The following is a 26,916-nucleotide window of genomic DNA, read 5'->3' as shown; positions in this document are numbered from 1 at the left end:
TTTCACATTACATGGATATTTCTACAAGGGGATGTTAAGTATGTTGTGACACAATCCAAAAAACATTGCCACAGATGTAGGGTTGATATTTCAATGCCATTTCAATATGATCCAAGGAAACATGAAAAAGGTATTAAATATTTTGCAAACTTAACTCAATGACAACCATACAGATTGTCCTAGTGCAACACTAAAGAGTGATAACACCCCCCACACAAGTTTAGTGTAAATCTGTCCCAAAAATGAATCTTAAAGCATAGGGAGGCATTGTAAAATTCTGGTTTTAAATTCTGTATTTAGTCAATAAATCACATGGCATAAGATTTCTCTTACAGCGTAGAAACTATTTCACTGAAAATACTAAATGCAGTTAAGCACACAGGCCACAATCTCGCTGATAATGCACACTTAAAAACAAAATCTATGTAGTAAACGGTCGAAGAGTAGGAAATTTTATTTTGAGTCCGAGCATCAAATCACCACACCAGAAGAATAAATGAAACAAAACAAACTTTAAGTCCAGGCTTTGCTGATGATCTTCCATACGTATGTGTAGCATTATGAGGAATGGTGTGACCAAGATTACTCTTTTAAAAAGGGCTAATGTTTCTGAAATGACACGCCATATGGTGGTATCGTGGGGGCAGGGAGAGGGAGTCAGTCGAGAGTTCATCCTCAAATGGTGTCTTGTGTTCTGCTGAAATGTCAGTCTCCAGCAGGTCCAGGTTCCAGCACCAGCCACTAAGAGCATAGTGTTTGGTCATCTACTGTACATGCAGGTCCTTTTCCATCGCCGTTCGCTTTAAGAGCTCACCAGAACATAAATCATCCTATAGACAAACAGAAAATTGGTAAATAGATCAGACAATGGTCCCCATGGCCTTCTAGTTCTTATGGTTTGACATCCTATCAGGTAGTACCACTGAGAAAAGTATGGAACCAACTAAACAGTGAAGTATTCCTCAATCAAATCAAGGCTTTCTGCGTGTTTCTCTGCTTGAAGAATGACTGAAGTGGTTCAAATTACTTGTGGGGTGAAGACCAGTATAAGACCAGTATAACTTTTACATACCTCAAGCAACTAGGGATTATTTAGAATTGTCAACTGTTTAACTGATGTGAAGCTGATATTGTGCATGCAAGAATAAACCTCTCATATGTACTAAATGGTTGTCATTTTAGTGGGTTACACTACTACAGGCTCACAGCATTTGTCCATAAATAGCACATTTTAATAATTAAACTAGAAATGTGTAACATTTGTAGAAGCCATTCTCACTGTTTTGTTTGTATATTATTGGTATCATGATTGTTGTAGTTATTTAGCATTATTAGTTTGATTACTTTATTGAATTAGTTCTGGGCACCAAGAAACCAGGCCTAATTGACAGCCAGGGTATTAAGTAGGCCTGGGTGATTGGGGAACAATATGAACCTTGGTGGACAAACGTTTTTACCAGAATCATGAGAGCCAGAGAAAAGCCACTCCATAACTAAAGCCGTTTGTAAATGCACTTTTGTGGATCAAGATAAGTAAATATCCTAATGACATTCAACTTGTGGACAATCTGTTTCTTTCGCCTGCGTACAACTAAAAGTCAAGGTGCATCAGTTTTGTTTGGAACCGACAAATAGCTACTTTAACATTAACTGCCAAATTAATTAATTATTTGCCACCAGTGTTTTTCAGTGAAGACCCACGTGATTCGTGATGTGAACCCAAATTAAAATAAATGTTGTAACCGTGATCATCGGTTCTTTATTTATGGGCCGTTGAATAAAGCTTGTTTTGACTAAAACGTAATCTGATAATCCAAATGCATTTTCTAAATCTGATAATGTTGAGGTGGAATTTTCAATTTCGGTTAATTTCCGGTTGTATCTGTCTCTAAGCAACCTAGAACCATTCATACGTTGGCAAAGAGTGCGGTCTATCAAACCACCAAGACCACATGATGGAGATCTCAGTCATCAGCGTTGAAGCGTTGGATTAGATCTCCGTCAATGGCATTGAATGCAGCAGAAAGAGTACCAAGCACAAACTCATATACACACCCATAGAGATAGTAGAAGAATGACAAAAGGTAGAAAGCCAGTTTGCACCAGCCCTCCTTTTGACAGTATGCAAGGATGTCAGCATTCATGATGGTTGTAGGGTCATACAGTCCTGGACCGCTCATCACTGGTCTGCTCATATACCTGGATTATATGGGGGGGGGAAAAAAAGGTGAATATTGTGAGTATTAATCATTGTTGATGTTTAGTGGACATGGGCTAACCAATAGCTGAAACTGATAATAATCCGCCACTCAAAAAACAGACTAAACTGATACAAATGGATATGTATTCCTTCAGGGGTACGACGCCCACCTCCAGACGTGGTACGCTAGCAGTGGCATGTTGAGGCCAAGGGTGAGCCACTCTGCAGCGCAGAAGAACATCACACAGAAGAAGACATGGATGAGGTACTCTGGGAGGACAAGCTGAAAAGCAAGAGAAGCAAACATTAGGATGTTAGAATGTTAGGAACAAATGTGGATGTCCCTGGTTAACTTCTAGTCAACTCATTCTAAACAAGTTCCCTGTAGAAAAACATGCTTTTATGGCCCGGACGGTTAGCTCAACCGTCTGGGCACCTAGGCTGCTGAGCCAGCCTGACGGCGTGCCGTGGGTTCGACTCCCGATCCCGACGGCCTTTGCCAGTCCCCCATCTCTCTCCCCATTTCCTGTCGGACTACTTTCAGCCTATCAATAAAGGCAGAAAAAGCTTTTATTTAATTTCCAGTTCCTATGTATGGGCTCAAAATAAATGAATGCAAATTGATCAACTTAAGTAAAAGCACATTTGGGGGGAAAAGGAGGGAGGGGAGAGAAACCAAGGAAATTTTGCTAGCAGTCATACAAGCCTAGGTCCAAATATATCTAAATATGGCAAGTACATTTATAGAATAAGAAATATGTAGGCCTTGTCCTGACTTATAACTCCATTTCTAATGGCTTGCCTGTAGTCTTCTGAACTGGTTCTACCATTCTTATAGATATTATGTAACAACGCCGCTAACAGGTGACAAACTGGTTGAACTTTCAGTGCTCCATCATGCACCGTTAGAGCTGACACATGTGACAACATGCATTATTAGCTCTTACCACAGATGCTGGAGGGGAGGGGAGGGGAGGGGGGGGGGGGGGAGGGAATTCAGCCTAAAGACACTGGTGCATTTCAACAATTTTCTGCACTGAGAACACACTAAGGACAATCACATCCTCAGAAGCAGCCATAGGGCAACATACTGCAGGTTACCATGCTATTATGTTGACTAGTGGTCTTGATGCAGCAGCCTGCCTCAAGGTGACAGTCAGCGCTAGTGTGGGGATTGAGGAGGGGGCAGATGGAGTCACCACATGGAAGCCATGCATTCAAATAGAGCAGAGGGCATGGTGTGCAGGGGACAACCAAAAGCCCACAGATGGAGAGGTGAGGGGATGTGTCAGAGTAGGAGGAAAGCACAGGGAGTCGGGCTGGCATGTTGAAATCCTGCACTGTGTTGCCAAATGTAAAACATTTGATTACCAGGTTTAAAATACAAGTGCTGATTGAGTATAAAATAAAAGACTGGCCAAAACTTCCAAGTTATTGCAGGGAGAGACTCTCGAGTAGAAATAAAACGGGATATTTAACTGAAAACTCCTCCCACTATTGAAATCACTATCAGTGCTCACTTATACTGCTGAGCTAGGGAGTGTTGAGAATCTGCCATCTGTTCCACACCCCAGGTGATTTATAGCCAAAGACCTGTATTTTTGGCTCATTTTTGCTAATTGTTCTATCAAATGTATGCACTACGTAACTACTATGAACCGGTTTTTAATTAGCTCTGTAATTAAATGTAAATCAAACTGCAGTTGGCATAAAGTTGAACATTATCCAGTCCCAGGATAAACAAGACTGGTAAATTAACTTATTCTTAACTGCTAACCAAGTGGGGAAATGTTAATTTCTGAGGTGAATTTTAAAAGGATTGTGAAATCAGACTGGGACTGAATGGGATTGGTATGAAGTTACTGTAGCCCCATTTGTACTTACAAGTAATGCCTGATTGGCAGTTGTTGGCAAGTTACTATTAACTCGCATTAATACAACACTATGCAAACAAAGGGTAGGTTGTAATAAGATCATGCATTTTCTGAGCATTTGCAAGTCTTTTCAGTTAACACCTGTACTTTGAAGTTTGAACATCAATAACATTGGATGAGTAGACCACATGAGTTGCAAGTTAACTGCACATTCCAATGCTTTTGATGAGCACCGTGGCCTCTGCTAAACATAAAGTAACATCAGATCAACACAGAATGCATCATCTTTCTCAACATTGCTCGGCATCACTTCAGGACTTAAATACCAGGTACAAAAAAAGGCATCTAAAATCTATCTAAATGACGGAGCGATTGCGCATAGACCCGCCCGGCAACACTGTTTAATGCAATTTATTTGTGCGAGTTGTAAGTATTTTTTGTTGAATTACTCATGACAAAGTTGTAAAAGTCAACTACCGGTATATGTATGTCCATAAACCATAACAAACAAGCAGCCGGCTAGCAAACAATTCACTATAGTTTTGTTTCAATCATTGTGTTATTATTTTTCACAATTATATTACTTGATCATCTTCTTAAATACACTAGTTTGAAACTCTACCGTCATATGCATTCATCTGTCGCGCAAATTATCAAAACTTTAGAAAGTAGGCTGGCTATCAGATTGTGAAAATATGATAATAAAATGATTGAAATAACTAGTGTATTGTCTGCGCGTGCTGCTTGCATATTTTATGGACATACATACTGTTGACTTTTACAACTTTGTCATGAGTAATTCAACTAAAAATACGTATAACTCGCACAAATAAATTGCATTAAACAGTGCTGCTGGGCGGGTCCTTGCGCAACCGCTCCGTCATTTAGATATATGCAAAAAAGAGGGGAAAAAGACAATTAAGTGCACATGATAATTTCCAAACATTTCACAGAGCTGTAGTCAATATCATGTAGCATATAGTAAAAAATGTAATGCCCACCAAATAATAAATAATGGTACAAAATACCAATTTAACAAAAAGCCCAAATTGTGGTCGGATACAATAAATACTATTGAAAGAGTTTAAGGCTTCAGACACCGGCCTGATGCCTTCTAATCCTAATCTGAGCCACAGTCTTGTTCCTGAGATTAGTTGACTGAAAAGACATTTGCAAACACTCCCCCCGTGCAAAATGACATATTGCAGACTGAATTTTACTTGAACGGGCATTTGAGATCAAAGATTGGTACAAACCTTTAATGCAATTTTGACTCTTTTTATCTTTTTGACCTTTTCAATTGTCTTTTTTCCGACAACAAAAGGTGTAAAAAAGGCAGATTAGAAAAAACAAAAATGCGTTAGAGTTTCACAGCTGACAAGATTACGCTTGATTAATTACAGGCAGGTATTCAGCATAACAGTGCAGATAAATGAATTGAAAGGTTGGTCAGCGGATAAACTCATCCCTTAAAAAAAACACACACACACTTTTCACAAAGCATTTCACATGCAGTCAAAGAGCCAATGCGGAGTCAGCATTACTGTTATGTACAATATAACACTTACCGGATTTAATGTGTTACATTGATCTATAGGATTCTTGTAGTCAGTCTTCAGCTCATCGAATGCTATTATCTGTGGGGGGGGGGGGGGGTGTATTGCAATGTAAGTAACAGTTTGTACAAGCATTAAGCATACCTTAAAAACTTTATTTTTTTAAACAGTGTTGGTCAAATTACGTGCCATTGTCTATACTGCTTGCTGGATATCAGAGTTCATTCAGTAAATATTGCAACTTCAAGAACAGCCAATGAGTTTTAGAATAGATCATCTTTATATAGTCAGACGTGTCTAGTTCCAATGACATCCATATCCACCATACGGACGCGCCACATGGCCAGACGGTGTTTATATTGTGTAACCAAATATTTATTCATGGTAATACTTTAACAGTTTACATTTAAGCAATTATAACATAAGGAATATGACAACATATTGTCCGTTATACAACGGGAAGGAAACTGATGACCGCTTCCCATCATCATTTCAGGATCAAGTTATAGAAGCTAGCAGTTTTCTGGCTAAGCACCTGCTTGTGCGATATGTCATAATATGACATATCGCATATTATGTGCCTGAGCAGGCAGTTGACATTATTACAGTGTCACAACAATGGTGGCCTAGTACTGCTAGCCTAGCCCACGAAATAGACAGACAGGGTGTGTGCCATTCATTCTACGGCTGCGTGTCTAACTGCGCAGCCGCTTACATGGCCATTCCCTTCAATCGAGTCTATCCGACCCCCTACTCTATGGTCTATCCACTTGCTCTAAAGATCAGCGGCGAGCTGCTCAAACGCTCGACAAAAAAATACGTATTTTCAAACTTGGAATTACGTAGTTTTTTTTGGTCGAGTGACACGCTTGTGTGACAAACTAGGCTAGCGCTAGCAGCCTCTCTGCCATATGACAGCAACGTTCCCCCTGCTAGCTAACAACTAGCTAATGCTTGACGGTTGCTCGCACCATATAGAGCAGATCTACAAGCTCACACCGCGTCCCAGTGAGACGTGCCTGTGGGCTTGTAGATCTGCTATTTCCAGTGCGCGACACCGGAGTATAAATCGCACTCAACGGACTAGCCTAACGTTACAACACACCCACATTACTGCGTCGGCTCATTCGGTATTGTTATTAGCGACATTAACACATCGACTATCACATATTCATCTTGTGTACTTACATGCCAAATTGCGAAGAAGATTAGGGCTGCCGTGAGCAACAGCGCAAGCATATAACAAAAGGCCGCGAATGTGAACGCCATTTTTTCCTGCAGGCAGCTCCGCTAAGCTTGTTGCTGCTGTCCTGCCTGGCTGGTTTGTAGTGATTTTGATTTGGGATCTGTCACTGGTGTGTCGTCACACCGTTGTTTGATTACAGACACCGCGAGACACGCAAGGGTGGCGTTTAATAATGTTGCGTTCACACGGGCAGATTAAACGATGCAGTCTACCATTCATTGTCAATGGAAGCCTGCAACATGACGTTGCAAAGACGCAATGATGCATGTAGCTGCTCCAAATCAACTCACAATGCGTCTTTGCATCGTTTCCGTGTAAACACACTTACGTACACTGACTGACTAAAATATACGATGATGTCACAGACAAGTCGGAAGTTAGGAAGAAAGCAAAGAAGAAAAAAAGCGTCAGGTCATTTGTAGCTACTAGTAATACTTAAAGTGGGAATAATAACGTGGACCAAAACGAACGCTCCCCGGGTACGAACGTGCAGCTACGTGCTCATCCCTATTGCAAGTTTACAGATCACTCAGCTACAGCAGCAAAATAAAATGAGGATTTTCATGTGCCAAGACTATTTAAGGAAGCCCAAAAATGACATACGATATGCACAACACAACATTATATTTTGATCTGTGTGAAAATGTCTATTTAAATTAAGTAATACAATAAATGCATTTCTTAAAATGACCAGCAATCAAAAGGCTAAACATCACTTTCATTTTATTGGGACATCATTAGACATTGTATAAAGTATGGAAAAATACAAATATTTCACAAGTTTCACTGATGCCATGAGGCAGCTGGTAATGTTACATATTTCATGTAGTTTCATTCAAAAGTAAAGCCAGAAACAGGAAGATGGTGGCCGGATAGATAGGAGAGAAATTATCTGCAAAGAAACTAAAGGTATCAGATCCACAGATGTACAAATTAATTATAATGTTTAAATAAATAATTTAAGATAAATTCTTATTATTTTTATAAAGAATATGCAGATAAGAGAAAAAACATGCCTGGATCTTTGCTGGGAAACTTATCAGGGTTATGGTATGTCATTTGTTAAGATAGACACTAGTTTTGCAGTAGCTCACCAAATTTAGACAGATTAAGAATTTTGCTTTTAGCAAATATAAAGCATTTTGCATTCACAGAAAAACTAGTTCACTGCAAATGTGAAGGTGATATTACAATCGGTATCAAGTTAGGCCACAATATCGTCAATTTTACTGTTTTGGAACATTCCGAAAAAGTCTCAGTTCAGAAGACAATTGAAGACAATGCATTCGTTAACATTTACAATAGCAGGTTCCATGTGTACTTGATGTGAAATGAAATGAAATGAAATCTATATTTACCCAGGGTATCTGGGCTAAGCTCAAGAACTTGTTTCCAGCCAGGCCCTGCTCATAGAACACATTTCATCGTAGTGGTTGATGCCTTGTTCAAGGGCATTTCAAATGCTATGAAATGTTATGAAACCTAGCCTCGGTAGTCGGTACCCCGTGCATAACCTCAGTTTCAACACGGAACGCACCTAAGAAGCAGTCTTTCAATGACCTCTTACCGGTTAATAACCACTATTATATTTTGAGGGGGTTGTTCAATTTGTCTTTCAATTTGGCCTCACAATTACAGTACATAAAATAGAATAAAACGATTTAGGACAAGGTATAAGTAGGACAAGGTATAAGTAGTATGACATACTACTGTAAATGTGGCACATTTCCTACCTAAAGGCATCTCAAAACAGCCAGATCCCTCACTTGTGTTTCTGATGTAGTAGTCTCATGGATAGACATTAGACAGCATTCACTTGGAATTCTTGTCAAGCTCCTTTTTTATGTACAGTGTGTAAGTAAAAACAATTACTGGATGCCGTCTTTTTATACCAAGTCTAAATATTGAGCAAAAGTGTCATTTAGAGATATCAAGGTCATCCTCAAAGCTGCACGCCTCAAGGCTATGACGACTACAATGCAATCAAAGTAACTTTACATAAGGATTAGTACAACATTCATAAACATTAACAGTAATAGCTATAATGCACAATAGCTTAATCTCCCAAAAGACTTTGGAATTCCGTGCGCAGTATTTTCAGCACTGTCAAACATTGTCAAGTAAAATTTATATAGACTGAGATTTGTTTGTCAATATCAAGTTATTGCCACTGGTATAACAGCTTTCAGGAATGTTAATTGGAAACAATGTGTGCACTATAAAAAGATGCAGGTCAATGGCAAAATATACTTTTTACCTCACTGCTATTTTGTCATTACTCACACTGCAGATGTGACAGTCATTTGTTAGACAAATTGTCCAACAAGTTTATTGTATTTCTAGCAGGATGCTGCTTTGCAGACTATCTGTCCCAGGTAGAAAGAATCACTATCAATACAACATTGGACAGCTATCCACTTAAGCAGGTACATGCATGGGCCATGACAGCATAAAGGCTAATTCATGCTTTGGAGTATCATGTCCGTTTGACAATGTCATTACAAATGTGTCCACGTGACAGTTTTCTGTAAAAAGTACGTAATTATCGATGAAGACATTGCATTTCTGAAAAACGTTGCACAACACCCTTTTTGCCAAAGCATAAATTGGGCTTAAAACATCAAATACCAGTACGCATCTGCTGTGCCAATTGTCAACATTTGCAGAATTTGTGTTTCATCTCCTGTAATATTTATTTCACGTTTTGTGCCAAGTATTGTGCCTTTTATAACAACCACTGACAGATCTTTATAGGAAAAAAAAGTCAATCGCAATCTTTGAATTGTAGCTATGATTGTTCAAATGTCAGTGTGAAGTGCATTATCAGGAACACCATCAAAAATGAATGCTACCACATTTATAACTCTAAATACCATCTGTTAATACTATAAAATATAAATTCCTAAAATTACCGCTCCCTCAAATAGAGTGATTTGTAGACAAGAAAAACCAAAGCTACGCTAAAGAAATAGGTTCACAGTTACCAAAAGATATACTGTGTGTAAACTAAATATCAAGAGAAGCTTGAGTTGTTATAATGCCAGGAAATGCCTTTAAACATTTGTTTTGAATGCACATGCTTAGGAGGGATGAACAAAGTCTAGTATTTTTTTCTCCACTTGAATATGCATGAAAGTGTTAATTCATTACTGACAAACTGGCACATGGAAGAGATTTCATGGTAGGTAGTGGTACAAAGGATAACTGGGTCAAACAATATTAGCAAATAATACTTAATTTGCTTTAACTTTGCTTGCCATACCAGATGGCTGGGATTTCCACCATTTACCACGATTTCCGAGTATTAGTCACAGAAAACTGACTTTCAAGTATTTTCCTCAGTAAACTTTCTGGCAGACCTTTTATTACTACCATAAATGGCAAACCCCACCCATCTGGCACTTAAACAAAACCAAACAATCGGAAGTACTTACAAATACAAATACTATTTAACCCAACGCTGGTACAGGGGAGGGAACCATAAACTGTGGTGTTTTCTCCCAAGAGACAAAACAAGTTGTGCAATGTTGATCCTCATCCTGGCTGGCACCTCAGTCCACTGGAAGTTGTCCCCTTTAACGGAAGAAGCCAAGCTTCTCCTTAAGCCACTCCTCTGTTAGGTCCTCTGTGTTTCTGATCTCAAACACCTAGTAACAAAACAAGTTAAACAATTTATTTGATTGAAGCACTTTGTAAACATTATTTTGAATATTTTCAAAATCACTATACAATAACAAAAAAGCGCACCAGAGAACATAATCTCTGCCTCCCGGCCTGGTAGCGATAATAATAATAATAAATAATACATTAAGCTAGCATGCAGATATAGTTTACTAACCTTGGTCATGTTAACGGTTTGCACCAGTTTGTTTTTGCTTCCAGCATACATCATCTGTTGCACTGGTTTGCAACCTAATAAAAAAAAATACACACATGATTCTCGTGTGTGTGTGTGTGTGTGTGTGTGTGTGTGTGTGTGTGTGTGTGTGTGTGTGTGTGTGTGTGTGTGTGTGTGTGTGTGTGTGTGTTTTAAGCCCCCCCCCCCCCCCCTTCAGTACAGATTTAGTTCTAAAAGTGTTCTTACCCACTGGACTTGAGAAGATGAAGCAGAGGGGATAAGAAACACGTCCATCGTCATGTTCGTATTTATAACTGTACACGACAAATGTGTCTGGGGTTAAGGAAAATTCTCTCATTTCATACTTAAGACAGTAATATACCATTGTAAACAGAACAGTAAGGCAACCCTGGCACAAGTTGGCTAAGAATATTTACCTTCAGGTTTGCATATAGCACTTAAGCCCTATGCTTTGTCACATGAAAAGAGCTTGTGAGCTCTATATTTCAGGGGGGGGGGGAATCACCCAAAATAGGGCTATCACTTTGAGTATTGGATAATCAATACATGTTACCGAGTATATCAATGCTCTTTGCATTGCAGAGGCAGAAAATGAAAAGTAGAAAAGTAGTAAGAATGGATTTTAACAGTTTTATTTTCTACATCACAAATAGCAGACGTTTCGGCTATCCAGCCTTCATCATCAGTGTGAGGAGTTGAGAGTCTGAAGTTCTTTTCAAGGGCCTTGAAAAGAAAACGTTACAAGTTACCTATCGTTAGAAGATCAAAAGTGCCACAGATTGTCATCGTGGTGCACTTTCATTTTCTTGTATATTAGCACCTAATAAAAGGCTTAAATGTCCGTGCTGCACCACTGTCCGCCTCCTCCTGCATTTGTTTTATTCAACTCTAATTCAAAGGATATCTTGGCTGCCTTTCAGGCAATTCATCCTTTAGATCATCAGGCGAAATGTCCTAAAAAACAAAACAAAATAAAAAGATTAAGACAGTAGACAGTTAAGTGGGAATTTGTATGTGATTCAGTATTGGGTTCCTTTTTTAAATAATTGTTTTGCCATTAAGTTCCCCATTCTGGACGGGAACCCCTTTTGGCGTTTTAACCCTTCTGGACCGGAACCCCTTTTGGGGTCTGGTACAGTATGTACAGTATTCAAAAATTACAAAAATGTTAATAATGCAGCCTCACTGTGATACTGAATACAATTTGTAATGCAAGAGGTATCAAACTTGCCTCGTGTTCTTCATCGAGAACCACAAGCTGTTTGTCTTCATTAATCTTCACTGTGAAGGAATAAAGAAAATGTTGGCATGAAAACGTTTGTTTTCTTTATTTATATATATATATATATACACACACATACATACATAGTCTGGTCAATTTCTTTAGTTTTATTTCACTAAATGTGTCCTGATTTTCAAGTATATGCATTTGTTCATACTAGCCGGGGAGCCACAGGCCAAAAAGCTCAAGGAATAGATGTGATGTCATACTTTTTATTTGTGTTTTTTCTATTCACTTGTTAAGGTCCACAGAATGAGAGGTCTGCTCTGCTGGAAACGTCGCGAAAAAAAGTTATGGCCATTTTTATATACCACACCATAGACAACCAATATAAGGCAACATGTCATCATACTTTAAGTAGCATGTGACAAACTAGGGGTAGCATGTCAAACTAGGGGGTTTTCTGAATACATTCCAAGCATTAGTTTTGCACGAAAAACACTCCTTGGCCTAAATTCAGCCATATCCACTTGCCCAAATGTGCTTACCTCATCACATGGCTGGTTTTAGGCCAAGGAGTGTTTTTCGTGAAAAACGAATGCTTGGAATGGATTCAGAATCATGAAAACCCTATTTTGATATTATGTCACATGCTACTTATAGCATAATGAAATGTGGAAATGTTTGCTATGGTGTGGTATACAAAAATGGCCATAACTTTTCTTTCGCAACGTTTCCGGCAGAGCAGACCTCTCATTCTGTGGACCTTAATGACCAAATTAATAGAAAAAACACAAATAAAAATATGTCATGACATCACTGGGTGACTGGCTCCCACATAAAAGAGGCATATAAGTCAGCTTTTGTGTCAACCACACCATAGAAATGCTTCGACTACACACACTCATAATCCAATTTACCATCAATGCTACCTATACAGGAGTGCAGGTTGATGTTGACTAATGAAACTGAGGCCATGCTGAGGTGTAAGCTGGCAGCTATAACACCATGCCTGATTCTTTCTCACTTAAAAGCATACTGTACATCTATATTAGCCACCAGTATCCCTTAATATCAAGTTTTAAAAGGGATATAGCACTACTGACTACATAGTTTAATTTCTACAGGTTAATTTTACTTCATGCACTTGGTCTTTTCTTGCTACTTCCTGCTACACTCAGTCTTGGGAGCAGCCTGTGTCTTGACTGTCTTCAATGGTTGGCCACTAAGCAGCTCTATTTGAATAGAACAAGAGTTATGTGCCCTTCTAAAAGGCACATCAAGGAAGGGTTTACTTTATACAATGTTATTCCCTCACCTGGACGAGGGACCATAACTGCTTAATGTCCGGTCAAAAAAATACTTTGCTAAAATTGCTGTTCTCATCACTCCAGTAATGCTAGCCTATGATTTTCTGTATCTCTCTCTCAGTCTCTACCAAAAGAACACAGTAGACATAAATATATGAAACGATCCCCTCTAATCATCTGAGGTAAGCATGTTCCCAAATGTTTTGAGCAACAGAAAATGTTAATCTCATAGTAGACAGATAGATGAGTTACCCTGTAGATATCCAACATCTGTAGAACTATTGAAAACTTGTTATCTGCCTTTCCCTAAGTCTTTTTTTCTCTGTTAAAAACAGACATGCTGAGTTGCTGACTATTAATGATTCAGTCCCTCCTTTGCTGGTTTTGATGACAAAGCCCAAACCACACCAAAGGGTCGGGTTGGGACAAAACGGTTTTTAAGGTAGACCACATCAATGCAACTCATTGCAATGCAACTCATTGCAACTTGCAATGGGGGTCTGGATGTTCCGGGGACCCCCACATGGTAACTGTCATTTCTCGACTGTTTTGGACGCGGGGCGGCTCGCCGGAACCGGGCCGGCACCCTGAGCACGTTCCTGCGGGTCTGGAAGTTCCGGGGGCCCCAACTCAGAGTTGCACCACGTACTACACACGGGTGTGATTTTTTTCCAGAACAGAGACAGAACAGATTAGAAGAACAAAGTGTCTGCAAACTGTAAACTTTAGTGCTGCTCCTGTCTCAAATGTAATGTACATGGAATACACCATGGAATACATCAATTAATTAATGTGAATGTTTCTGATATGGCAAACCTAATTGATCATACCGGTACCTATAGAAAGTGTAAGTATCAGGCGACTCAATTAGATTAGTGGAAGATGGCTGGATGGAAGATATCTGGGTATGCAACATTGTGTTCAGTTGGATCATCAGTTCAGTCCTTCATAATATTCCAATCCGATTCCGTTTAATTTTCCAATGTTGTCGGGTGTAGCGCCTACTTTTACAACTTTGAAAACCGTGCTATGACAGTATTATTACCAGAGGGGAAATCTGTGTGTTTTCCCCATGGCTTTGAAACATAATGACAATACTTACTGATGATCGCAGCATTGTTGGTTTGCTTCCGGAAACGGAACTCCTGCAGCTTTTTGACCAGATCTGCATCCACATCACACACCACCAGTGATTCACTCTGTATAGAAGGAAGATGAGCAAAGGTATGTGAGAGTTAAAGTGAAATTTATCCAGTACTCTGTAGCACTTTGAGATTTATTTTCAAAAGTAAAATGCAATATAAATAAAATGAATTAAATGTATTACCGTCACACAAGTTGACACAACCACGTCTCTCACTGAATAGGACACATTTTCTTTTTTTACTGTTTTTTTTCGGATTTCGCCTTTATTTTATAGAGGGACAGTAGGAGGGACAAGAGGCTGACAGGAAATGGGGAAGTGACATGCAGTAAAGGCCGTCGGGATCGGGAGTCGAACCCGCGGCACACTGCCAGACTCAGACTGCCGGCCAAGGTGCCCAATAGAACACATTTTCAACCATGAAACGTGACAAATCAGTTCTCTCTAGTGAGTAATGTGGTTGTACCATAGAGAACGATGGAGTACTAATTGGACTCAAGTCTATGACTGACAGGACGAGAAAATGCAAAGGATAAGTCTTGTTGGAAATGTTGCAAGGGACATACTGGCAGTTTACAGATTCACACTTTCACAGTAACGCATCACATGTTGTGTAAATGGACAGTGCAGGGAGAATTTACCTAGAACTTACTTGAATTGAAATTCAGATACACTATAGGACTGTACATTTGTTACCTCAGACCTTTAGTGTGTTCAATAAATTAGGAGTCAACATAGTAAGGCTGCCAGATAGCTTCAAGTTCTGATGACACTGAATTTAAATGTATAGGCTAATGTTTTAAAAACGGTTCATTGCACTTTTTGACTTTGTACAGTCACAGAATCCTATGCAGCTTCCTGTATTATTTCCTTGCCTCTCAACAAATTCCACCACAAAGCCACATAATAATCTCTGCATGGGAGGGAGGTGGTGTTCTGCATTCATTCACTGCATCAAAGTATTCTATGGCACACATTTCCTGTGAACAGGCGGTAGTAAAGATTTCTTCAAGCTCAAGAGACAGATTTCTACAGATATAAAAAAGGCATTCCTTCGAGATCAAACGTCCAGAGGTGGCCACTGGCTACCCGAATTCCTCCATCTAGTGACAGACAGCTAGCTATTTCAGACAGGAAATAAACTATGCTAACTTTAGCTTATTTTTTAACTGACTGGGATGAATGCTCACTTGAAAACTCGTCACACAAACGGGATGGAAACATCCCATTAGCTCTGATCAGCACCTGTCAAACTGTCACGAACACGCTCAGACAAAAAACCCATGAGATTATTATCCTGATAAGCAAGCTAGCTTATTAGCTAACTCAACATACCAAGACGTGTTGCAGCAGATCACAAAATGAACATAGGGTGGAATGGAAGACCGTGGAACTGAGTCTGGAGGGAGACTGTCTGGCTAACGCTCACAACTTCTACAATAACAATTAGTATACGTTGAAAATGATTGACCAGAACAGCGGATTTCATAACTAAAGCTATATTTTCATTCTCTCGCCTGCAACTTCAATAACTTACCATTTTGAAGACTGGGCTTGGGTCTGCTCTGCTGCGGGTGGTGGTAGGGAGGCGGCTGTGTGTGTGTGTGTGTGTTTTACTTCCCTAACACATCTTGTGACTACTTTGACCAATCCCACTCGAGGAAAAATAATTTCCAAATTCCAATAATAAATGTCTGTCCCACTCTGGCCCTCTTTTCTTTTCGCAGATATTAAGCCTGGGACCGAGGCTAACTCTGGCCCCACTTGCACTTGACGACGTGCCAATCAATCAAAACAGCTTCTCTGTTCTACGCTGGCTCTTTTTTTTAGTTTTAAGAAGAAATATGATACAGATGAGTTGAGACAATTCTGGCAAAATGTACAGCACAAGCAACAAAAACAGAAAATAAAAACAAGACAAACATATAGATAAACAATATATAACAATATAACAAAATTACATCGAGGTTCGGGGAAAGACAATTGATTGATTGATTGATTGAAGAATTTATTAACAGTTTGCAGAATTACAGTACATTTCAAGCACAAACTCAATACAAAGGCTGTTAACTGTGAGTGAACGACCCAATTAAGCATTACACTTGTTTCCAATAGGGTCCACCATGTTCAAATCATCAAAACATTTAGAGACGTACAAATAGACACTTCTATAGACAGAACAGGAATTCATCTTAAAATTAATTAATTAATTAATACAGCTGTATACTGTAGTAGTTTTTATTTTTATTTTATTTTTTTGTTTACTACGGCAAAACGTTACCGCAGTAAAATTAAGTGGGTTAGTGCATTTTGTTTGTGTATAAAGAATTTAGTGTATAGAATAATACAATTTAAAAGAAATTCAAGTGCACCATTTTCTGGATTACTGTAATAGCACAGAACGCCCCCACCCTTTGGAATGAATACGTCAGGCTTGACGAGCCCATGCGAGGCGAGCTGCATGATCATAGGATATGTTTTGCCTTTTAATAAACTATTAAGACACCACCTCACATGCGTATATGATTTGAAGTGTAATAATTAATAGTTTAATTGCTACTTAAGATCAATTAAGATACAAACTGACAGATTATTATTATTATTGCAAAATTATATTTTGTGTGTAAATTGTGCAATTAATTACGGTAGAATAATATGTATAGATTTATGTCCCCATATTGCCCATTTGACTCTTATCATATTGAGAACTTACTGTGCATATAGTTCCTCGTAATATGTGCGTAAATACCTGACAGAAAATAATTCAGATTCTGAGTCTTGAATCTGAACTGAAAGTAATAAGAAAAATTACAGGCAAAATATACCCTATGCCTCTACAGTATTTGTAGTATGCTACAGCTAAAGTAAGTAGCTGGCTACCATTATAGTTACCTGTCAGTCACTCACAACGGGAGAAATTTAGCAGTGTCGCCAGCTATCGTTTGAAAGGAGTTCGTTTTGTGGAGGGGTAATATGAACATTAAACTTAATGTACTTTTGAGCAGCCATGTAGCAAAAATAATAAAGTGAGCTAATCATCTAACGTTAACGTTAACCAGCTAGCTTGCTAGTTAGCAAGTATGTAACACCAGTTAGATAAGTTTTTATATTTATGTGTTTGAATATGCTGTTAAAAATCTATCATCAGTATATTAGTATATCATATATTAGGAAGTCCATCTCTAAATGTTAACATAACTGCTGTTGTTTTCGGGATATTATTGGAAATACTTGAAACATTACTCATACAGCCTGAGTGTGACACACCTTCAAGAGTTGTTAGCTAGTTATTAATTGTCTAATAATAAATACTAACGACTAGTTGTTGTGTCTGTTGTGTTTTCTGTTGTCTTAGATCATGGCAGATTTCTCGGTGAGTTCAAATGATTGTATTATTATCCAAAGTTTTAATATATTTAGGAATATCGGTGATTTATTGATATCTAATTGTTAAATAACTAAAAGGAAATATGGAGAGATCAAAGCAAATCACTTCCCTTCTCATTCTCTGTGCAGCTGGCAGATGCCCTGGGAGAGGACACCCCAAGCCAGGCAAATAAAATAAGAAACACTAACCCATCTGTTCCTGGCAGTAACCCCCCTCCTCCTACCAATCCAGGATGGCCTGGGTCAGCCCCTGGTGCCCCAACCCAGCCCTCTGTTCCGGGTGAGTTTTCTGGAGGACCATCCGGCCCAGGGGCACCAGGACAGTTCCCTGGAGGTCCGGGACCATTCCTGTCAGGTCCTGGAGCACCAGGGCAATACCCCGGAGCCCCTTCAGCACCCGGTGGGTTCCCAACGGGTCCTGGGATACCTGGACAATATCCATCTGGACCAGGGGCTCCAGGGCAGTTCCCCTTTGGACAATATCCATCTGGCCCTGGAGCTCCTGGTCAGTTCCCCGGGCAACACCCTCCTGAAGGAGCTCCGGGACAGCTGCCTGGAGGCCCTGTACCGTATCCACCTGGAGCCTTTCATTCGGGCCCTGGAGCACCACCCGGGTCTTACCCTAATGTGCCTTTCCCAGGAAGTGAGTTTGGAGGAGGCAATGGGATGTATGGACCCGGAGGCCCGGGTGCCTTCCCCCCTGCAGCTGGTCCAGGTGCATTCTCTGGATTCCCTGGTGGAGCCTTTCCTCCAATACCCACCGGTTCATGGGGTCCACCTGGAAATGGAGGCTTCCCACCCGCTCCTGGTCCCTTCACTCCTGGGCCAATGAACCCATTTGGTGGGCCACCAGCTCCTGGAGGAATGCTGGTGAGTATTAATGCTTGTGCTTGTTTTAATTTGCTTTTTTCATTTCTTGGTATATATGTTGCGGTGTGCCTAACCGTAAGCATACTTGGTGTGGGGGTCTTTTTCGAATGCAGGATGGGAAATTAATTCCAACAGGAAAATTACTGTGCTGGCTACTAAGGTTGTCTATACAGCAACAGGCATTTTCTGGACAAAAATAAATAAATAATATATAACTGCCTATGGCCCTGGTAACATGCTGAATGTGACTGATGATTTTCAAACATTTAAGACAAAAAGTTGGTTTCCCATTCTCTTTGGATACTATAGTGGCAGGATGGTGACGGTGGACGCATAATGGGATTCTTTTGGGTCTTGTGGTCTTGGCCTTTGGGTGTGCAAAGCAAGCAATATTCAAGCAACAACAATTGGAATATTTAGTTATCAAACATGTATTCTTGTTTTTTCAGCCCAGATACGGTTATCCACCATATTATTGAAAGCAATGACCTCAGATATTCAGTCGGCCAAGGACCTCCCCTTCCAGAATCAGCTTGTGGTTTAACTGAATTCATGCACTCAGAGGTTTTGATACACAAATTCAGAACATATGATATTTTTATTTTAATGCAACTACACATTTATTTTTGTAATAATATATGCACCAATCTAATAAAAATAACAGTTTGTATAGACTCCAGTCCATAGTTTCTGACTTTGTGTATATATATTTATCTTAAAATGCTCATATATATATATATATATATATATATATATATATATATATATGCTAATGTATGCCTGGCTTACATTATCCCGCTTATTACATGGCTTATTACATGGCTACTTAATGCATACATTAATTTATTGACCCAAAACACAACAAAACGAGATATTTCCTTGCTTGCGGTAATGAAAGTACTCCATAAGTGCCATAAGTACTGCTGGCCGGCGTCTGCCCAGCTGCAGCATTGTCGGAAAACAAGGAAGTGAGTTGATCAAATAGATTCCATTTTCTGGTACTGCTTTGTCTATTTCTCACTCAAATGTTTTCAAAAACATTTTTTAGAGCTATGTTTAGCTGTAAATGACATTGTGTGGGTGTTTACATGGCAGGAAACGGCAGTAAATCAAGCGGCTGCAGCCAGGTGCTCTGAGGGTTTGATTAGGCAGCGGTCTGTTATAGAGCGGAGCGTTCTGTTATCAAGAAATAACACACCGCTGAATTCTGCGATTGAACAATCAGAATCAAGCATTCAATCAAGCCATGTAATATATATATATATTAATATACACCTGTTTTTGTGTTTTTTTACTTGTCATTTGGCCTATCATTAAGTTTGTTTTTGTCAACAAGCCTTGGATATTTATTAGTTCACTGTTCTTCATGCAAGTCATTAAAGGACCACTTTTCAACTTCTCTTCCTATAATTGGTCCTCACTAATGTTCATGATAAAATACCACCATTTTTCCCTACTCAGTCTGTGTCTCATAGGAAGGCTGTGGGCAGTTCAGAAACCCGTCCACCAGTGACATCATCGATGGTGAATCAAAGCTAATAGAAACGGCAGGCTTTCTTTTCCTGAAAAGTTGCAATGCAAACGTTGAAGCCATCGTTCTCACGATAATAAAAATCTAAATATATTTTAAAACAAATCTTGTTTAAAAAAAAATCTGCCTAATGATGATGTCACTGGTGGACGGGTGTCCGAACTGCCCAAAGCCCTCCTATGAGACACAGACTGAGTAGGACAAAATGGTGGTGTTTTATCATGAACATTAGTGAGGACCAATTATATGAAGAGATGTTGAAAAGTGGTGAAGTGGTCCTTTAATAAGTGTGATAGTATTTCAAATGGATACAAGAAGAGTGGGCACCTCTATGTAAGATTAGCCATTTTGTCCTAAATGTAAAAAAACATTGTTCCTCCTGTTACCCCTCAAATCAATGACACAATTATTAAAAACGTTTACCTCGATTGTGGTTAATGAATTGAACGACTAAAACATGTATATAGTGAAAACTTTAGATTTTCAAGCTCACAACAGTCGCGATGAGACGTTCTTGTACAACATTCGACACTGTACAACATAGTATAATACAGGGTTAAGTGATTAATCAAATAAAAAATCTCTTAGAATTTTTTTGGGAAATTGCCCAGCCCAATTGCAGTGCCTTGTAGAGAGTTTTGAGACCTAGACCTATACTAAGAAGATGACTCAGTGGAGAGTTTGATGGTGGAACGTGGGCGAGGTTCGACATTTTAATAGTGCTGAAGTAAAGTAAAGTTTCCATTTTTTGCAGTATATGACACATGGAGCTGGTACTGTAGGCAATTAGTTCTGTCTATAAATGTTTGAATGTGAACTGTTAACCTCTTACCCACAGGGATTATTGTATGAACATGGTAAACATTATTTCTTAATGAATACTAATACTAATTTGAAAAAAACATCAATATAATGAGGAGCATTATTTCCAATTATACAACCACAGTAAATATGTTCTGCTGATCGTAATTTTAAATGTTATTACAGATGATGCCATATGATCTACCCCTCCATGCTGGAATCATGCCTCGACTTCTAATTACAATAGTTGGAGAGCCCATTCCTGGAGCAGACAGGTATGAATGGTGTTCATTCTGTTGTGCAACCAACCAAATGCACGTAACATTTTCATTTATGTTAATCACATTAATACTCAGGGAGTACTTCTCCATGTATCAGTTGGTGTTTTGGGGTTATCAGGCTTAATTCTAGACGCTAAGGGCACTATTTTGCATGTATCTTATAAGATACGTATCTTATCTTATAATTTAACTTAATTCCTGGCGTGGCCAATGCGTGAATCTATTTTGCGTCCGAGCATAGACATGGTAACGCCCCGCCTGCCTCTGATTGGCCTACGGACACTGCCTGTCTTGACTGTCCTCCGAGGTTACTCCGTGGTGGGAAATAATACAAGAGAATGACAGCTTGGCACGCGTGACAGAATGCAGCCTTGTAACTAACTTTATTTATGTAGAAGAGGCAAACTAATTGTTTATGCCGTTTGCTTTGATTGAATAATTGATTGAACACACATGTACGTTGTACTATGATTTGATTTGGGTGTGTTCTAAATAAAGTGTTAGTGATAAAGGGAAAATAGACCTTTTTACAATACAATAATGTTTCAAGTACACATACAAATAAATTACACAATCAACACAAACACTTTATTTAGAACACACCCAAATCATATTATAGCTATTATATTCAATCAATGATTCCATCAAAGCAAACGGCATAAACAATATTAGTTTGCCTCTTCTACAAAAATAAAATGTACAGTTTTCTTGTATCATACCGTATTATTTTCCACCACGGAGTAAACTCTCATCAGACTATCCAGCATAGCTATATCCACCTCAGTGGACAGTCAAGATGGGCAGTGTTGGCAGGCCAATCAGAGGCAGGCGGGGCGTTACCATGTCTATGCTCAGACGCAAAATAGATTCACACATCCGTGGCCAATGCTGTTTGGCCACGCCTTAGCAAAACAGCATTGGCCACGCCTCCAGGTCTTAAAGGTACGATAAGTGATTTTCTTTGGTTAAAATACGTTTTAACAGTATTAATGCCAAGAATGCGGGACCTCGTTCTCTCCACGACCCGCCTGTGACAAAATGAGGGACCTCGTCTTTGCTTTTACTCACATGTTAGACAGCCTACATGTGGATCTGACGTGCACGTGCGCTTATTTGTCCTTTTTCTGCTCCAAATGAGCCAAAATCCAGTGTTTGGAAGTCTACCGCAGCCTAATGGTCTCCTATGAATATACAATATTAGGGGGGGCTACACCTCCTGGTTGCCCTCTAGGAACAATAAGAAGAAACACTCACACGTCTCCTGCGGGGGGTTTGCACCATAGAGTATATAAAAGGATAGAGACTGATCTGGCACGAAGCTCCGCCCCCCCGCTATTCATGTCAGTGGAAGTTGCTCAGTGGCGTTTTGAAGCACCCGGAAGGACCGTCTACTTCCTCCGTTTTTGATTTGGGCACCAAAATTTGGTGCCCAAAATGCGGAAGTGCAAACGCGTTCAACGTTAAAGCCCAGCTGCACGGGGTTTCCTCGTCATACTTCCACAGGTCCGCCTGCAGTCCCTCCTCTTACCGCTAGGGCCCAGTGCTTCAACGTTGGAAAGCCTCACTGGACCCTTGGTTTGCACATGCTCAGTGTAAACAGGAACTGCGGAGTGTTCCAGCAAAGGTGCTAGATAAAAAGCTCATGATTTGATTTGATTCTCGATCGATCCAGCAGGTCCAGTGACAGGGAATAAAGTCATCACATCATGTTTTACCTCACATGAACCAAGTATTTATTATATATCATAAAATCACTATGAATTATTCTCTATGAACTTATGACCATGAATTTGAGGATTTTATCATTTTATAGTAAGCATTTTAATTTTTAACAGCACTTACAAACTTTAAATGAACGTTTGTGAAGTAAACTAGTATAATATACTAAATACTATAATTCATTTTTTAACTTTAAATGAATGTTTGAAGTAAACTAGTAGTTAAATTACAATGTAGGCATTTATCAGACGCTCTAATTCCAGAGTGGTTTACAGTAAGCAAGAACAACATGTGGTAATACATAACATGCATAGAAATATAGTCATCTATAGGATCACATGTATTGATAAAATATTAATTATTCATAATGAATGGAATATTTTTAATGGTCGTGAATGGATCATGAGCTTTCTATCTAGCACCTCTGCTGGAAGGAACACTCCACCGCAGTTCCTGTTTACACTGAGTGTAAAGCCTCCCGCAGGAGACTGTGCCACGCCCCCGTGAGTGTTCTATAGCCTTACTCATGGACCAGAGCTACATCCCTACTTGCTTTCTCTGCACCATTTAAGGCCGTTTCCAAATGTTAAAATGTAAAAGACCAATATTATTATGAAGAAAACAAGATGTTAAGACCGCTAAACCAAATAGAATAAAGTTTACCTTCAGAAAAAGCGTTGTTTATGGCTTCTGAATGTAGGTATTTTAACATGTAATGTCTATGGAGTGACGTCACGTCAACACCACTAGGTCTGGAAAGGTGGCGTGGAAAGGGGGCGGGGAAGGGCTGTGAGATAGGCCTATTGTTCATTCAAGTTTTATTTATTCTCGAAATTACACTGAGTAATCAAACTCATTTTCAGTGTTGTCGAGTAATACAACATTGTATAAAAAAACATTACAATACATCAGAAGATCAGAAAAAGGAAAACAAAAGGTATACATGTCAATTTCATAGGTTACAAATGGAAGCTAAGACAAATTTCAAAACGATCAAAAAACAGTTACATATTGTGGGGATCTGTATGCTCACCAAGGTTTTAAAACGACTCAAGGGTACCAATGTGGTCAATTTTACTGTAGTTTGCAGGTCACTCCATGTATTAGGGCCACAAAAGCCAAAAGCAGATCTACCAAGTTCAGAGTTAACTTTTGGTACCTTGAATTTGGGAAAATTACTTGATCTGAAATGATGACATGTATTTAGGACAATCTCCAAGCATGGCTTTATACAAGAACGTGTGCCAATGCAGTTGTCGTCTCTTTCTCTGAGCCAGTAGGAAAATGTTGATTTTTAGCACTAACCTCTATGGACCTTTCACTTACAGGTTTAATGTTGACTTCATCAAAGATGAAGACGTTGTCTTTCACTTAAATCCTCGATTTCATGAGCAACAAGTTGTCAGAAACTCCCACCTGGATGACTGCTGGGGACCCGAGGAGAGGGAAGGACCATTCCCGTTTGCTCACGGACGTCGTTTTGAGGTAATGTGTTGAAGCACTTGCACTTGTGACGAAAAGAGAGTTGAGCCAGAAGGCAAAGCTCTCTGTCTAATCTTCGTTCCTACTGTTACCTATGGCCATGAAGTGTGGGTCATGACCGAAAGAATAAGGTTGCGAATACAAGCGGCCGAAATGAGTTTTTCTTCGACAGGTGGCTGGCATCTCCCTTAGAGATAGGGTGAGAAGTTCAGTCACACGAGAGAGACTCGGAGTAGAACCGCTGTGCCTTCGCCTGGAAAGGAGCCAGCTTAGGTGGTTCGGGCATCTGAAATGAAATGAAATGAAATCTATATTTACCCAGGGTATCTGGGCTAAGCTCAAGAACTTGTTTCCAGACAGGCCCTGCTCATAGAACACATTTCATCGTAGTGGTTGATGCCTTGTTCAAGGGCATTTCAGCGGTGGTAATTTTAACGTGTCGGACGGCTGATTCGAACTGGGAACCTTCCGGTATCTAGACCGCGCCGCTATCCGTTCGGCCACCGCTGCCTATCTGGTTAGGATGCCTCTCGGGCGTGTGCCTAGGGAGGTCCTCGGCGCACGTCCCACTGGGAGGAGACCCCGGGGCAGACCAAGGCGCAGTTGGAGGAAACACATCGACTCACTGGCCTTGGAACGTCTCGGGATCCCCCAGGAGGAAATCACTGTCAATGTTGGGAAGTCTGGAGCACTCTGGTGGAGCTGTTGCCCCCGTGACCCGACTACGGATAAGCGGTTGAAGATGGATGGATGGACTTGCACAGAAGTTAACTCTTTAAAATAATGAGCTTGGGTGATACAGGGGTAAATGTACTTGCCCACCACTGCATAGTCTATTCTAGGTCTAATCCACAGCGGTGAATCTGGCTTGAATATGGTACTATGAAGTACTCTGAAGGCTGGGCGGCATCTGTCAGTGGGGAATGTTGAGTAGCTTATGATATTTATTTTTCAGTATATTATATAATTCTAGAGTTGATATTGAGTTGTCAACTCTAAATCTGGGACAGTAGTGGTGTTTGCCCCAGTCTTTATAATTCTCCATTCAAATAAAACCCTTAAAACAAATCTGTGGTTCATTTCCCTGCAGCTGAAGATCCTGGTGGAGGAGGACAGTTTTAAAGTAGCTGTTGACGGCAACCATCTACTGGAGTTCGAGCACAGAGTTGGTGGACTGGAGGAAGTGACGCTGTTACGAGTGGTCGGAGATGTCACCCTGTACAGTGCAGCACCAAGCATGATCTAATCTTCAGAAAAACAAATATACAGTATGTGCTAACAGCAGACCTGGGCACAAATTATTTCCACTGTATTAGACTCCTTTTAAATATTTTTTGGCATGATAGATGCAATTTGACAGACACATAGTCAGCAATGAGCAACGTTAGCCCACTTGCCACTTATTCATCAAAGCACACATTGCACGATTTACCCAGGTCTAGCACACTGTTCAGATATATATTTTTACCGGTAGAAAAACTCATAATCAAATGTATTTTACTCCGTAAAACTCTTACATTAGTCTCTTACATTAGTCTCTGAAATGAAGTGTGCCTAAAACCAATATATCTTTTTTTGCCTAATTTCTTTTCCTCTAGGACTAGTACTATGTTGTATTTTGTTTGTATGTTTATTATGATTTATATTTTATTTTACCATTTTGTTCTTTTGCAGTATGCAAGTTTATGGTTGTTTTGGTCCATCTATTTCATTGCTGGTTTATTCAAAGGATTTGGAGTAGACCTAAAGCAAAATAGGCTTTTTAAAATAATTTCTAGACCAAGATTGGTGCCTGGTGTACTTAGTATTAATGATCATCTGAGGTCTTTTGACTGGAGGATCAGCTCATGTTTTAATAAATATGATTTCATGTTGAAGTCAAATCTGAAACAAATTACTTTGCTTGAATTGGAAAAAGAAAAGAAAGGGAAGGAAGGTACTTTGTTGCCAAAGACATAACAGTGTGAAAATATGATAAATAAATGAATAACAATCTAAATGATGACTGATTGGTAATGATTGATTGATTTATTCACAGTATGCTAACCCTGAACTGTGACCTTTTGCACTAGTGATCTGTTGCATACACATGAACTCTGCATTATGAACTTGAGCCGTGACACATGAAATGTTTCTTTTTAATGCTGTTTTTAGTGCTGCTGCTTCTTATGGGCATGTGCAATATCAGTGGGTTGTGCAAATGCTTTTTGCACCATAGGTTTTAATTATATGTAGTGTTTTTAGATGTAGGCCTACTGTTTTTTACTTATTTTATGCGGCTGCCTGACTAGGACCTGGGTAATCAAATTTCGTTCTGTACTTGTATGGAATGATAATAAAACACCTTGAACCTTGAACGCAGAATGGGTACAGTACAACTGTACAAACGAAAGCAAACTCGATACAAAAACGTACTGTGGACGACTCCATGATA

The 26,916-nt window shown here is 39.6% G+C and overlaps 3 protein-coding genes across 4 annotated transcripts; 1 reads left to right on the top strand and 2 right to left on the bottom strand.

Moving 5' to 3' along the window:
• Window positions 1–438: 438 nt before the first annotated feature.
• On the bottom strand, window positions 439–7,043 carry cnih1 (cornichon family member 1). The gene is made up of 5 exons (XM_079527383.1): window positions 6,819–7,043; window positions 5,643–5,711; window positions 2,371–2,483; window positions 2,056–2,199; window positions 439–830 (listed from the first exon to the last, which is right to left on the bottom strand). The coding sequence occupies exons 1-5, from the start codon at window positions 6,897–6,899 to the stop codon at window positions 803–805; spliced, it is 435 nt and encodes a 144-aa protein (XP_079383509.1). The 5' UTR covers window positions 6,900–7,043; the 3' UTR covers window positions 439–802.
• Window positions 7,044–7,582: 539 nt separating this feature from the next.
• gmfb (glia maturation factor, beta) lies at window positions 7,583–16,175 on the bottom strand. The gene is made up of 7 exons (XM_079528771.1): window positions 15,949–16,175; window positions 14,370–14,466; window positions 11,967–12,016; window positions 11,640–11,689; window positions 10,961–11,043; window positions 10,715–10,788; window positions 7,583–10,523 (listed from the first exon to the last, which is right to left on the bottom strand). Exons 1-7 carry the CDS (start codon window positions 15,949–15,951, stop codon window positions 10,452–10,454), a joined length of 429 nt encoding a protein of 142 aa, XP_079384897.1. The 5' UTR covers window positions 15,952–16,175; the 3' UTR covers window positions 7,583–10,451.
• A 1,072-nt stretch (window positions 16,176–17,247) lies between these two features.
• On the top strand, window positions 17,248–26,487 carry lgals3a (lectin, galactoside binding soluble 3a). 2 transcript variants are annotated; one of them, XM_079528064.1, is made up of 6 exons: window positions 17,248–17,379; window positions 17,767–17,784; window positions 17,928–18,668; window positions 21,187–21,275; window positions 24,329–24,485; window positions 25,573–26,487. In XM_079528064.1, exons 2-6 carry the CDS (start codon window positions 17,770–17,772, stop codon window positions 25,726–25,728), a joined length of 1,158 nt encoding a protein of 385 aa, XP_079384190.1. In that variant the 5' UTR covers window positions 17,248–17,379; window positions 17,767–17,769; the 3' UTR covers window positions 25,729–26,487. The 2 variants fall into 2 exon arrangements, with proteins under 2 accessions (XP_079384190.1, XP_079384191.1); XM_079528065.1 differs by lacking the exons at window positions 21,187–21,275; window positions 24,329–24,485; window positions 25,573–26,487 and adding an exon at window positions 19,118–19,343.
• The last annotated feature ends 429 nt before the right edge of the window (window positions 26,488–26,916 follow it).

The sequence above is a fragment of the Electrona antarctica genome (genome assembly GCF_951216825.1).
Source record: "Electrona antarctica genome assembly, chromosome: 18".
In the NCBI taxonomy this organism is placed as follows: domain Eukaryota; kingdom Metazoa; phylum Chordata; class Actinopteri; order Myctophiformes; family Myctophidae; genus Electrona; species Electrona antarctica.
The sequence above is the reverse complement of the archived record's forward strand: the minus strand, read 5'-3'. Positions and strand labels throughout refer to the sequence as shown.

Bases quoted from the DNA above. Each gene is read 5' to 3' on its own strand.
- lgals3a (XM_079528064.1), top strand. The intron at 18,669-21,186 runs GTGAGTATTAAT...ATGTTATTACAG, and splicing joins CAGCTCCTGGAGGAATGCTG to ATGATGCCATATGATCTACC. The intron at 24,486-25,572 runs GTAATGTGTTGA...ATTTCCCTGCAG, and splicing joins CTCACGGACGTCGTTTTGAG to CTGAAGATCCTGGTGGAGGA.
- gmfb (XM_079528771.1), bottom strand. The intron at 11,690-11,966 runs GCAAGTTTGATA...TTTGTTTTTTAG, and splicing joins TTCTCGATGAAGAACACGAG to GACATTTCGCCTGATGATCT. The intron at 11,044-11,639 runs ATATCCTTTGAA...AACCCCAGACAC, and splicing joins TTGCCTGAAAGGCAGCCAAG to ATTTGTCGTGTACAGTTATA.
- cnih1 (XM_079527383.1), bottom strand. From the start codon at position 6,899: ATGGCGTTCACATTCGCGGCCTTTTGTTATATGCTTGCGCTGTTGCTC. The intron at 2,200-2,370 runs GTGGGCGTCGTA...CATATAATCCAG, and splicing joins CTAGCGTACCACGTCTGGAG to GTATATGAGCAGACCAGTGA. The intron at 831-2,055 runs GTGTGTATATGA...GTTTGTCTATAG, and splicing joins TTCTTCTACTATCTCTATGG to GATGATTTATGTTCTGGTGA.